Source organism: Panthera pardus, unplaced genomic scaffold (genome assembly GCF_024362965.1).
Source record: "Panthera pardus isolate Hobbes unplaced genomic scaffold, ASM2436296v1 HiC_scaffold_11, whole genome shotgun sequence".
Taxonomy (NCBI): domain Eukaryota; kingdom Metazoa; phylum Chordata; class Mammalia; order Carnivora; family Felidae; genus Panthera; species Panthera pardus.
The window spans coordinates 60644784-60658458 of record NW_026526666.1 but is presented as its reverse complement, the minus strand read 5'-3'; the positions used below and the strand labels follow the sequence as shown (position 1 = coordinate 60658458).

The 13675-nt window shown below is 45.7% G+C and overlaps 1 protein-coding gene across 22 annotated transcripts in view; it reads right to left on the bottom strand.

The window, feature by feature from the left end:
- Positions 1-13675, bottom strand: part of DAB1 (DAB adaptor protein 1) — a 1127727-nt gene that overhangs the window by 29173 nt on the left and 1084879 nt on the right. For 15 of the 22 annotated variants that reach the window (XM_053894818.1, XM_053894792.1, XM_053894782.1 and 12 more), the window contains 3 exons: positions 4978-5028; positions 4839-4886; positions 89-151 (listed from right to left, as the gene is read on the bottom strand). In XM_053894818.1, the coding sequence (XP_053750793.1) occupies positions 89-151; positions 4839-4886; positions 4978-5028 (162 nt within the window). The remainder of the gene's footprint in view (positions 1-88; positions 152-4838; positions 4887-4977; positions 5029-13675) is intronic. The other 7 variants (XM_053894807.1, XM_053894803.1, XM_053894811.1 and 4 more) reach the window with 2 other exon arrangements.

Genomic DNA, 13675 nt, shown 5'->3' with positions numbered 1-13675 from the left:
GGGAAGGGAAGGGAAGGGAAGGGAAGGGAAGGGAAGGGAAGGGAAGGGAAGGGAAGGGACGGAGGGCTGAGCGGCTGTGCATACTTACAGGGGGAGAGGTTATATCAGGAGGGGTGGACATGTCCCCAAAAAGTTCTAGTTGGGTCACAGCCTGAAAAGATAAAAAGAGAATGATGTCACCACAAGGGAAGCCAATGCTGCCGGGCGCTGCTTTAAAATGGTATGACATTTTCCATCGCGGCTGTATCAACAGTAAATCCAGCTGGTCATTACAATACCTCATGACCCTAAAGACAGTGTCTGGGACGCAGCCAGAATCAATTCCTGCTTCAGGGTATCCGGCAGTTTATCTGGGGCTAGTTAAGGAGATTCAGGCTTAGCACCTCCCATTACCAGTAAATACCACCTCACGCTGACCTCCCATCAAGTGCAATGCTCTCTCTCTTCTCCAGGAGATAAAGGCAAGAAGGCAGTACCCTCAGTGCTTGTCTTTTATGAGTGCACACACGTACAAAGTGCCTTCGATGTGCTAAGGATAGTGAGACATGATTTTGTGACCACTTCTCAGCAAATGTTCCCCCAAACGCTAACCTGAGAGGTACAAATCATCATCCCCATTTTTACTGATGACTCAGCTGAGTCTCACAGAGGTGACCCCGGGGTCACCCAGGGCCAGGACTTGAATTTTCTGCATATAGAGCATGCGGTCAAATGACGGTCCCTGAAAGAGTCAGCCTTTAGGATAAAAAATGTAGTTGGAAGAAAAGAAAACATATCATTTAATACCAGGAAGGGCATCGAAAACAGCCCAGTATATACACTATTAATCATTGCTACCAACTCCATCACTGTAGACACTGTATCATCTATATCCCCATCCATCATACAGGAGTGTCTGAGCAAGGCCAGCCATAGCGGCAGAAGAAACCCTTTAAGATATGCTTGGAAATTAATCTGCATACACTTCCAGCTTCAGAGACCGTAGGGAGTCTGTGGCCAGGAACCACACGGCCTGCCTTAAAGTATACAATCATATGCTTTGTGCAAAACCTGCCCACTGAGGAAAAAACTCTTTTGGCTTCTCTCTGGATTTTAAGTGATAGTGACTGAGGGACCTAAAAACATCACTCAACAGAAAGGACAGGAAGAGTCTGCCTGCCTGCCATGCAGGAAGCCCGCACTTGAATTCTTCTGTAACCAGGCATGGCTAGGTCTCTACACTTAGTACAAAAAAGGATAGTTCTCTCCTACTGACGAGTGAGTGGGCTCTGGGCATTGGGAAAGGCCCCACATCTGGAGGTATATTCACTTCCAACATCTGCAACTCCACAGAGCTGTAGTTCCCTCATCTGGATGGCAGAGATGATAATATCTCCTTTGCAGATTTATTGACAATACTATTGACAACACTTTGTTTGAAGTCTAAGCCTGGTTAAAAAGGTACATCGGGGCACCTGGGTGGCTCAGTCGGTTAAGCCGTCTGACTTCAGCTCAGGTCATGATCTTGTGACTCATGGGTTTGAGCCCCACGTCGGGCTCTGTGCTGACAGTTCAGAGCCTGGAGCCTGCTTCCGATTCTGTGTCTCCCTCTCTCTTTCTGTTCCTCCCCCACTCGCGCTCTGTCTCTTCCTCTCTCTCTCAAAAATAAAGATTAAAAAAAAAGGTACAAAAGGCTCTTTTTGCTGAAAGCAGCTTAGATCGGTTAATGTACTTTCAATTCTTCCCTTTAAGCTTTCAGACAGAATAATGGTGCTGGGCACATAGTAGGGCCCTACACACACACTCTTCTCCTTCCCAATGACACAGTGCTTTGTCCATACACACTAAACACCTGCTGGGCGCTGGGAGCTGTGAACAGAATGATGAGAAATGCCAAGTCCCAGACTGCAGGGAGTTTGCAGTCTGGTGGGATGTTCCAAGGAAGTAGATAATTTCAAGGTAATGTGTCAGGGATGGTGACAGGGGTCTCTGTGGGAGAGCAGAGAAAGGGAAGCAGCCAGCTTTTGGCAAAGAAGCTTAAGGAGGGCTTTCTAAAGGGAACAGACCCCATCTGAATGAGAAAGGATAATCCAGGCAGGTGAAAGTATATGAGCAGAAAAGGAGAGGGGCCTGGGAGGTGTGAGCAGGTGGGCAGCAAAGCAATTTGTACGGAGTGTGAGAACGGAGACCAGCAGGGAAGAGGCCAGCGAAGTGGACAGGACAGGGGTAACATTGTGGTGGGACCAGACCCAGCCAGACTCTAGACACTTGCTTGTCTCCGGGAAAGAGGCTTTAGCATGTTTACAATATTTTATGTTATTTGGCAAAACTATGCCAATCCTTATGTTCCCTCCCAGATTCAATAAAGAAATACTTGTGTTTAATCAATTCAAATGAAGCTTCTGGGCTTCCTCACAATTGGGGCTCAATGCTTTTAAAATGGACTACAACTATTTTCAGTGGTAGGAAAATAATAAAATGAAGTTAATAATTAAGTCACACAATTTACATTTCAAATGCGTTTGAACTCGTGGCACACTTTTACTAACATCATAAATATAATTTATTGGCTAATTTTCTCCTTAAGCACAACTTTTAAAATAACCTTCAGTCTTGAGATATAGACTTTCCTCTTGCCAGATGATTTTCACTCAAGGATTAAACGAGAAAAACATGCAGGGGCATAAAACATAGATTGTTATTTCATTCCATTGGATTTGCTGTTTAAATAGAAACTTGAGTTAATTAAATTTTATAGAAAAGGGGGATTCTTACAGCCATAAAATTAAAAATAATTCTAATAACCATATGTGATTGAGATCTGGAATCATATCTATTTTCACTGCCCACCCCCCGCCATGTTAGCCCCAGTCCTTTTTATTTGTAACCTAACAAACCATGTTCCATCTGATAATATTGTTGTAATTAATCATTTTAATGACCTCAAGAGAATTAAAACTAACCATTCACATTTGTAAAACATTTTATAGTTTATAATACATTTTCCAATACATGACCATCATGTTTGACGCTCAGTGAGCCCCGTGGTGTTGCACTTTGCACGTAAGCTGAGACCAGGAGGTGACACGTCTCGTCTGTGATGTGGGAGTTAAAAGAAGCTAGGCTTGACCCACAGGCCACGCAATGCCTCGTTTGTCTGTCACTTGACAAGCCCTAGTTAGGTGGCATCCTAGATAATGGGAGTGTGGCCACAATGTTCTCTAACCAGAAGCTGCGGTTCCTAAAAGGTCTGCCATGATGGACATCCGCCTAAGGGCTCTCAACTGGAAGGCCAGCTCAATATGCCCATTCCCCTTTCCATTACCAGCACTTTAGACATCTTCAGGTAGAGATGTGGCTGTCGATGGCAGATTCTGCGGTCTTCAGGTCCCGGGTATTTTCCAGGGTAAGCAGATTGATACTGGAAGCTGCCAAGCCCAGTGAAGGGGACAGGGATAACTCGGTTGTTGAGGAGGAAGCCCCTCGATATCTCCCGTGGGCCAGCTACTCCACAGCCATTCTTTGATATGAACAAGCAATGGTTTCCGAATAGTATCTAGAGTGCTGTGCCACTGCTGTTTCAAGATGAGTCCCCTGGTCCCTCGTTCAACTAGACGGCTGCAAGCAGACTCCTAGGCCCCTCCTGCAGACAGATTCTGAAAGCGCCATTGATGAAGGTGGAGATGTCCTTGGCTGACCCCCAAAACACATTCTCACAGACACACTCCTTATGTTTTGGCATCAGGAGCTCCTTCATGCAGGAAAAGTTTGGAGCCCCTACTGTTCATCAGCTGCTGTACTGAGAGCAGGGGATATGGGCCTGCTCCCATCCCTACTCTCAGGGGCTGGTGGTTGTATGGAAAGACAAACCTATGGACAAAATCAGGGTGGTGTGATGGAGAGGACAGATACAGGGTCACAAAAGGAGGGGCCATCTCAGGCTCTTTGCACATGCTCTTCCTTTTACCGAGAACATTCAATTCCTTCCCCAATTGCCTTTCCCACCCATCCTTCCGGACACAAATTAGGGGATTCTTCTTTTTCTGGGCAGTGCTTCCTAACTCAGTTTGCACCCTGTCCCACCATCCAGAATGGCTTATGTGACACTCTTAGGTCAGGCAGGGATTCTCAACCTTGGATGTACTTGAGGGAAAATACTGATGCCTGGTTCCTACCTCTAGAGATTCTGAATTAGGTGAAGTACAGCCTTGTAACTGGGACTTTAAACTCTCTCCTGGTGATTCTAAGTGACAGCCACGGTTGAGGACCCCCTGTCCTACAGGCTTCCCAAACACCCTATTCTCAGGGGTGATAATATGCACTGGCCTATGTATCAACCGATCTGAACAAACATCGGCAGCAGACCAGTGCCCCTAGTCCAGGGTGTATCAACTGAACAGCAGCCTCGCCTGGTTTTTATTCAAGTGGGTGCACTTTGCACATCCTGTTTATGTGCCTGACCCCCTGCTATACTACATTGTACTACACTATACCAGGCTAACCTGCCCCGTCTTTCCTATGCTGTGCGGTGTGAGCTCCTTGAGGACAGAGTCTGTGCCCTCCTGCTCTACCGAACCTCTAGCATCTATCAGAGTTCCTGGGACATTCTGGGAGCTTGAAACATATTTGTTGGATGAAAACAAGAGCGTGTCAGTTCCTCTGCAACACAAGCTCAGCACGCACACACGTATCAACATACACATGCCATCTGACCTCATCACAGAGCTCACCTGTGAACATTAGACTAGACACCCCCGGAGCACAGCCGGCACCTGCCATTCACGCAGGCTGGATGAGAATATGGAAGGCATGAGAATGGCCAGAACGACCCTCATTTAACAAGAGCCCGGAGGCCTTACCTTTGTTGCCTCTAAAATCTCATCAAAGTCGGTCGGCAGGTTTCTGTTCTGTAACCACAAGGCATGACTTATGAGCATGAAATGAACAATGGGATGATGACGTGGAATGGTTAACCGGGCAGGGCCCTCTCCTTCTTACCGGGGTGGCCGCAGCAAACCGTTCTTCAAAATCCTCGAATGGATGGCCGTTCTGAAAGGGTAAGGGATGATGAATGAGGACGAAGAGCATGACACACAAATGGCATGGATTTATGAGTGAGGATGATGGCATCTGCAGTTACACCAGGCAGGAGCTGTGGCCAGTGTACTAGGAAAGCCCTGGACGTGTTCCCAGCAGAAGCGGGTGATACAACACGGGCCTGATTAGGAAACACAGCAAGGGTAAGTTTGTATGTTTCAAGCCTATCTTCCTGCGATTACAGACATTACCCAGCCAGCCTCCATGGTTGGGGGGGGGGGGCAGCAGATAAGAGCACGATGTTTAGGGGCGCCTGGGTGGCTCAGTCGGTTGAGCGTCCGACTTGAGCTCAGGTCACGATCTCGCGGTTCGTGAGTTTGAGCCCCGCGTCGGGCTCTGGGCTGATGGCTCAGAGCCTGGAGCCTGCTTCCGATTCTGTGTCTCCCTCTCTCTCTCTGCCCCTCCCCCATTCATGCTCTGTCTCTCTCTGTCTCAAAAATAAATAAACAATAAAAAAAAATTAAAAAAAAAAAGAGCACGATGTTTACGCTCAACATTTTGGTTTTACAAATTAAAAATACTACCATGTGCTTTAGTCAAACTCTTTGGAGCAGTCTGTGACCAGCTGGTTTTGTAAGTGCCCTGCTGCATGTTGCCCCTATGCTTGAAATGCTCTTCTTCTCACCTCTGCAAGCTCAAAGCCCAGCTGGAAGGCCACCTCTTCCATGAAGCTTTCCTTGATCCTCTGAGCTGAAAATCATCAGAGGGATGGGATATCCATTGTGCTTCCTGGAGCAGGGACCAAGCTGTATTTATTCCTGAATCCTGGCTGCTCACAGAGGAAGTGGCACATAGCCATGCTCAAGAATACAGGAATGAATGCACGTTGTAGAAGTAGCTGGCAGGTGACCAAATCTAATCGTTTTGTTAATTTTCTCATTTTGCTGTTTACGATTATTGAGAATTTGGCTAAACCACCTGATACTGCTGCAATGGCATTCATTTATGTGGCTCAGCTGCAGGGGCCTTGAAGGGACACGAGCCTCTCCCATGAAGCTATGAGGCAGGCTCTAGATAAACACCCTGCAGAGTCACAAGTAATTCTAAGCTCCTGGAATGCCTCCCTCAGTAGCCTTGTGGTTGGCAGTCTCTCTGGCTTCCCAGGGCCTTAAGGTCCCTGTAGAGCTTACCAAAACCTTGCTCTTTTTGGTGCAAATGGACCACTCTGGCCTCAGTCCAGGGAACCCAAAGCACTTCACTGTGGGTCTTAATAAAGGCACGTGTCTTCGGTCCTGCCCTGCTTTCTCTACCTGCCCCCTGCCTCGACCTTTCCCAAGTGATCTCCCGAGGTGCGCTATGTACCTCCTCCAGGACCTATAGTAATAAACTTCTCTAGTACAATTTCCTTTCAGTCTTTTGTTGTTCTCTCACCATCTGATACCTTGGTGGTCTGCTAAACAAATATTAATTACCAAAGTCGCAGTGATAATATATATTATAGATAATATACATAACATCTATTATATATATGTTTTTAATCATCATGTTTTGGCCACTATGTACAAGCTAATTACGTTTTGGATGGTATCCAAGTAGTGCAGCATTAATATAAATCTGACAATATTAACACTGAAATGGAGTTATTATGCATGAACAGAAAGAACTGAATCATTTCCCACTTTGGAGGAGAGCTTCCTGTTGGCAATGAAGGAGTGGAGAAACCATCCCCCATAATCATTTCCACCCTGTCTGCAGAAAAGGTGACTGTTAGGTCAGTCAGCCCCATTTACAGAGAAGCAGGGCCAAAGACCCAATGTGGCCGTGCCTACCACAGCCACCACCACTTCTGTCCTCAACCACCTGCTTCCATCAGGCCCTGGCTTGCCAGAGGTCAACGGTGGCAAAGAGGAGAGGAAGGGCAACCACATCAGATAACCACATAAATTATTGTGATGATGATTCTATTTGGCCAGAGGTGGAGAGAGGTAGTGAGACAGTATTAGCCTAAGTGATCCTGTAATCTATGGTGTGGCCTAAAAGGTTAAGGTTATGTCGCTACATCCTTTATAAATTCACACACTTCTAGGGATTTATGGCACAGCCCCTACCATCTAGCTCTGGGTCATAACTTTTAATAAAAACATTTTTTAGTGTCCAAAATCTCATTACATCTGTCCAATATAAAAAAGCAAATGGCTTCAGAGCATGATGGATGAATTAAATAAATTTGAAAAACAGCCTGTTGTAGACTCTCATAAAACCCCCACCATATAATGAAAATGTGTGAGGATAACCAGCACTGGTGTGAGTCCGTCACTTTCCTGGTGACAGAAGAGGTGGCCTTTGGTGAGGTGTGGGGCTGCGGTGTGAGGAGGCCATTTCTATCCATTCAGACGAAGCTCGGTCTGGACGTGTGAGGTGAGCAAAGGCATCTGTCAGGAGTCACGCAGATGTGGGCTGAACCCTGGCCGTGCCACACGTGGGCTGTGCGATCCTGGACAAACCGGTCAGCCTCAGTTTTCTCGTCTTTAAAGTGCGGATGATAATGCTAACATTGCCTCAGGTTTATCGAGAGGATTACTTGAGATGTGTGTGTGAGGTCTCGTTTGGTGCTTGGCACATGGTAGATGTTCAATAAACAGGAGCCGTTCCTAGTATCGTCTCAGCCTGTGTCATTTAGCCCGCTTTTGGGATGCAGAGGCACACATTTTTTAATGTTAGGAAATGACTAGTATATGACATTTGGAAAATGAAAGAGGAAGAAGAAGAAAAATCTTAAGGGAGGCCCCTCTTTAGAAAGTACCCCTGCCTGAGAGCCCAGACCAGATCCCATGTAGAAGGATGCCCCACATGTCCTGGCCCTCGTCCTGATCCCCTCAGTCCATTCTTGACCCTGCCTTCTTCCTTGAATCTCCTTTCTGGCCACAGTCTTGCCTGATCATCCTCCTGTCCTGTCACCACAAGCACCTTCCTGTTGTGATCCTGGCTCAGTCATTCCTTGGACCCCTTTCTTCCTGTCTGGGGCAAGCCTCAGGGATAGTCAGAGCATTGCATCCAGCCAGTGGGGAGATCGTGCCATCCATGCACTTCCTGCCCGTTGAGTCTCACGGCCAGGACCTGGGGTCCATTCCCAAGTCCTCCCAACTCACAGCTTGCTTTACCCACAATTACTATTAGAGTTTTCATTCACTCATCTTCAAGTCTTTTCCCCACCTTATAGATTTCTCACACTTATTATGGTGGCAGGCATGCAGCTTTGTATTCTACTTTTCAAGACACAATACCAGCTCACATTTACTCAAACCATCCACTTCCAGTGAGGATGTAACAGAAGAGGCTCTCTTGTGTTGTTTCAAGACAGTTCTAGCCTGAATCTTCATGAAGACATGGAAGTAAAGCCTCCACTGGGAGTCTATCTTCCCAGAGTCTCTGTTGGGAGCAGTGGGGACACTGTTGTCCCATAACTGAGTAGAGTAACTATTAAGACCAGACTCACGTTATTAATCTTACAGACAACGTGACAGTCGATGAGATGGGACGTGAACACGTCAAAAAGGACGAAAATATATCTACGGCTGCCAAATCAGAACCTCGTGTGGTTCTCACCCCTGGCTGCACAAGGTAATCCTTTAGGGGAGCTTTCTCCAAACTACTGATGATGCCTGAGCCCCGCCATCAAAGATTTGGTTGTAATGGTCTGGGGTGGGACCCCGGCATCAGTCGGTTCTAAGAGATCCCCAGGTGACTCTAACGTGAAGCCAGACTTGGGAATCACTGTGCTGGGGAATGAACTCTCTGTAGGAATAATTAGTGAAAGTCCTACTGGGAAAACTGAACACATCTTGATTGATTATATAATTGATTAATTAATTTCTTTAACAAACACTCACCGGGTACTTTTCACATGCCAAACTCTGGCTAGGCACTGAACATACAGAGATGAATAATACATGGTCCTTGTTCTTCTGAAGCTCTGAGCAGAGCAAGAATATATAATCATTCTAGTTTGGGAGTGGGGTAGGAGTGGGACAGGGAGGGTGCAAGGCATCTAGATCTAAACTCAGAACTCAGGCCAAAGCTGCAAAAGAATGAATTCAATTACCCACTTAGAAAGCTCAAGAGAAATGGATTAACCTAAGTGAGTTGTAACTACACCAAAGTGGCTACTATTAAGGCACCTAGTGATTCCAGGCATTCGAATGCATGTGCCTTTTCCTGGTGAGTGAGCTAACAAGGAAGACACACGCTAATGAAGACGAATTCCTGCTGTGGTATCTAGGGATTTAGCTTTTTGTCACCTTTAGCCAAGAGTAAACAGCTGTTTTCCTACTTCCTGACAGACAGACAGACAGACAGACAGGCAGACACAGGCAGACAGACACACACACACACACACACACACACACACACACACACATACACACACACCTCTGTTCGGCAAATGAAGAACAAAGTGGGGGTGGGGGTGGAGTTGAGATAGGGAATGGAAAATTTGATGATAATAAATGATTTCTCCCAAGAGCAGCCATGTCCCATAGAACTTTCCGTGTGATGGAAATTTCTATGTCTGCAATATCTAATATGGTAGCCTATAGCTCCATGTTGCTATTGAGCATTTTAAATATGGCTACTGGGACTGATGAACTGAGTCTTAAATTTTATTTATTTTTAATTAATTTCAATATAAATAGCCACATGTAGCTAGTGGCTACTGTATTTACAGTTCGGCTAGCTCTCTCTCTATAAATATACGTTATTTATTTAAATTTATTTATTTTTGAGAGAGAAAGTATACAGTACAAACAGGAGAGGGACAGACAGAGAGGGAAAGAGAATCCCAAGCAGGCTCCACACGTCAGTGTAGAGCCCAACTTGGGGCTCGATCCAATGAACCATGAGATCATGACCTGAGCTGAAGCCAAGAGTCAGACATATAACTGACTGAGCCATCCAGGCACCCCAGAGAATATATATTTATAAAAACAACTTCCGGATGACTGAGAACTTTCTAAATCCTGGACATATTGCTTCCTTACACAGTCTCCTCTGTTCTTTTAAAGAATATCCCCACTTTTGTACTAACTGAAAAGATTCTGTTGGAGAACTGAATTCTTTACACAGTCTAGATGGTACCATGAAAACAAATGCATTTTACACAAAACAGCAGCCTTCTTCTGGTGTAAAGGACTTTTTCATTGACTGAGCTAGATATTTGTGGGGCTTTTTAAAGGAAATTAGGATTCATGTTTCAAGAGGAAATTCATGAAGCTTCATTATCATTACAACAGCATGGAGTGCCATTTAATGCCAACATTTTCCAGGCCTACTGAGATTTGGGGCCCAGTGGTCTTCTGGACCCAATGTCTTAATCTAATAGAAGAATCATGCTGCTTTGAGGATATGTTTCTGTAATGACCAAAAAATTGCCTAATTACTCAAAGTTGGAACTCATTTTGGCAGGTAATGGCCCTCCTTTCCACAGCTACCATTTTAGGAGCATCCCAGAGGTTGTCTGGAAGGTTAGAGGGGCAGAGAAATGCTTAGACCTTACGATGAAAGTTACGTCTTCCTGGAAGTGCCTCCCAGCGTAATACATCTGTAAATCCTTGGACAATGAAATATTTATATCTGGCTTCCTAGAAATTAAGTTCGTCTTTGAAACAGCCTTCCCCACCCCCACTTATTTTTACTGTGGCAAGAACACTTAATGTAAGATCTACCTTCTTAACAAGTTCTAGAGTGTATAATACAGTACTTTTAATTACTGTCACAATGCAGGCTCTAGAACCTAGTCACCTTGCATAACTAGAACTTATACCACTGAATAAGTGGTATAAGTTTCCCCACTTTCCCCTGCCCCCAGCCCCTTGTGACCACCATTCTACCCTCTGCTTCAGTGTGTTTGGCTATTTTATAGATCTCAGATAAGTAGTATCATGCAGCATTTGTCCTTTGTGATTGGCTTATTTCACTTAGCGTAATGTCCTCAAAGTTCAGCCAACCTGCCACATATGGAAGCATGTCCTTCCTTATTAAGGCTGAAAAATACTCCATTGCGTGTTATGTACCATATTGTCTTCATCTGTCTATCCACCCCTCCCTCCCTCCCTCCATCCATCAGTGGACATTCAGTTTGAAATGGACTGACTATGCAAGGAGAAATTCAGGATGGGGACTGGAGGTGAAAGGCGTTTGCTAGTGCTTTATTCAGGTGGCATGAGAAAGGTGGACCTCTTGGAAGGTCAGTGTGCTAAGCTGACCTGACCAGGCTAATGTGCACAAACAGGGGGCAGCTGGGGCTCCAGAATCTGACTCTTGACCGTTAAGCTTCCCAACTTTACCCTAATGTCAAGAAAACCCATTTGCTTGCATTTGAAAGTAAAAGGTACTTCTAGGGTGAAAAGTTTGATGTTTTTAGGCCAGGCAGCGTGGGGGAATGGAAAGAGGGATGTCTGAAACAGCAGCTTTCAGTTCAAACTGCTGCCTCATCGTTGGCATTTCCCTGAAAACATCCTTCCTCACTCCAAGTCTCAGTTTTCTCCTTGAAACATAGGCCAATGTAGGGTTGCTGAGAGGAAACACCAAGAAGGTTGATGTATATGAATAAAATTAGCACAGTAGCTGGCAGAGTAAAATCTCAATGGATGACAAAACTACAGAAAGGGAAGGGATGATTGGAGGGAGGAAGGGAGAAAGAGGCAGAGGGACGAAGAGGAGGGAGAGATGGAAAGAGGGGGGAGGAAGGAAAGGGATGAAGAGAAGGAAGGGAGGGAGGGGGACCGAGGGAGGGAGTAGGGCGGAAGGAAGGAGGGAGGGAAGCAAGCAAGCAAGGGAGGATAGCCATGCGATATTTGCTTGGTAGGTGAGGGTAGACAGGTTCCAGGACATTGCATAGGTTTGGTAATACTGATCCTGGGAAGGGGCAAAGTCACCTCGAGGAGCTGAAGGTGCGACATGGCCTTCCTAGAACAGACAAAGCCCCAGCGGGCTCCTCCTCCGGCAACTTTCCCCCAGTGTTAACACTGGGGAGGCTGGACCATTCCGGGGGTCAGCCCCATCATTCATCCCTCCTACCGCATGCCCTTCTCCTCTCTCCTTCTCCATCTCTATTTCAGGATTCAGTTGGCAACACTACAGTTTCAAGCCCAGATATTCTAAAACATAGCCATTATTTTCTTGAGAAAATGCATAAGGATGGGGCTGGTGGCATGAGTTGTAGGCTGAGGGTGGCTTTTACAGTAAGATACTCAGAGCTAAGTAAGTTTGATCTCAGTAACAGTGATGATGGGTAGGAGACATGGATTGTGATTCCTACAAAATGGCGGGTGCAGTGTCTGGGGTGCAGTGGTGATGCCAGTGGTGTTTGTCATAGACTCTGATAGGCAGTCACTAAGTCACTCCACATCTATTTGTTGAGCAGCTAGGATAAGTCACAGTCCTTGACCTTATATCATCTGAGGGAGATGGAAAAGAAAACAGACAATTATCAAATGATTGGTGTTATGGGGTAACGTGCAACATGCAAAGCCTTCAGTATATAGCGCTTGGTTCACAGTAACGAACTGATTCGTGCCAGTAACAGCTACCACTGTTGTCTTTATTAGGAAACATACGGCATCCGACCCAATCTTCGGGGGTCGGGGAAACTGGAGGCAGCCGACATTTTGAGATGGAGGCAGTGGTGGTATTGGGGATGTGACAGTATTAGTGATCATAAAGAGAGAGATGATGGTACAGGAATGTGTCTGGTGATAGCCAAAATGGGGTCAGTGATGGGCATTAGGGAGAAATGCTGAAAACACCATCCTGGCCATTAAGTTTCTGTAAGAGCACTGCGATGACTTCATGCATTTACACTTGTGGAAGCTTCCTGGGCCTGACCCAGGACCTCATCCCAAAGCTCTAATAGTTGACAAGGAGAATTTTAGAATGTGGAGTCCCCTTTCTTGTTTTAGCTCCTTTGTTAGGCTGCAAGATGGCTTTAGTACTTGAGCGGCTGTCAGAGTGCAAACACAACTGCGTAGGTAGAGAGGTACAGAGAAAACCGAAAACCGAAGGGGAACAATTTCCCAAAGCTGGTAATTACTTGTTTTTAATGATCTCTTCCTTTATGGCATCTCCTTTTAAGAATCTATTATTCTAGTTCTACATTAGCAAAAACTCAAGGATTTTTCAAAACTCCTAACAAGACTTGGCATCAAAAAGGGAGTGAATTAGAATCACAGTCATGCGAAATTGGCTCCTGTCAGCAGGATGACAGGATCTCAACACGAGAGTGGGGAGGAGGGCAGAGGATCTTCTCCGAGAGTCAGTCATCTCTTTCTTTGCTGGTGTGTGTCTCTTGGAGAGGCTACTCCCAGGATCCAGATGGCACCCAAACCGTAACAAGAAATACTGGATGCAGTTGAAATCAAGCGAGAGTAGCGGAGGCTCAGGCTGAGTGCAGAGCAAATCAGAGGAAATCACAAATGGAGAGATGTCACAGCAGAGGAAAAAATAGTCAGGAGGGCTTTGCCTGCTGCTCTGACAGCCGTTCCGTGCAACATGCTTTTCCTTTTCTTCTCTGGAAGAATGCAGATTTTATGTGCTCAGGCATTCATTTCCTTATTCACGTCTTCATTCCTGGATTCGATCCTCAAGGAATTCATTTAATAATTAA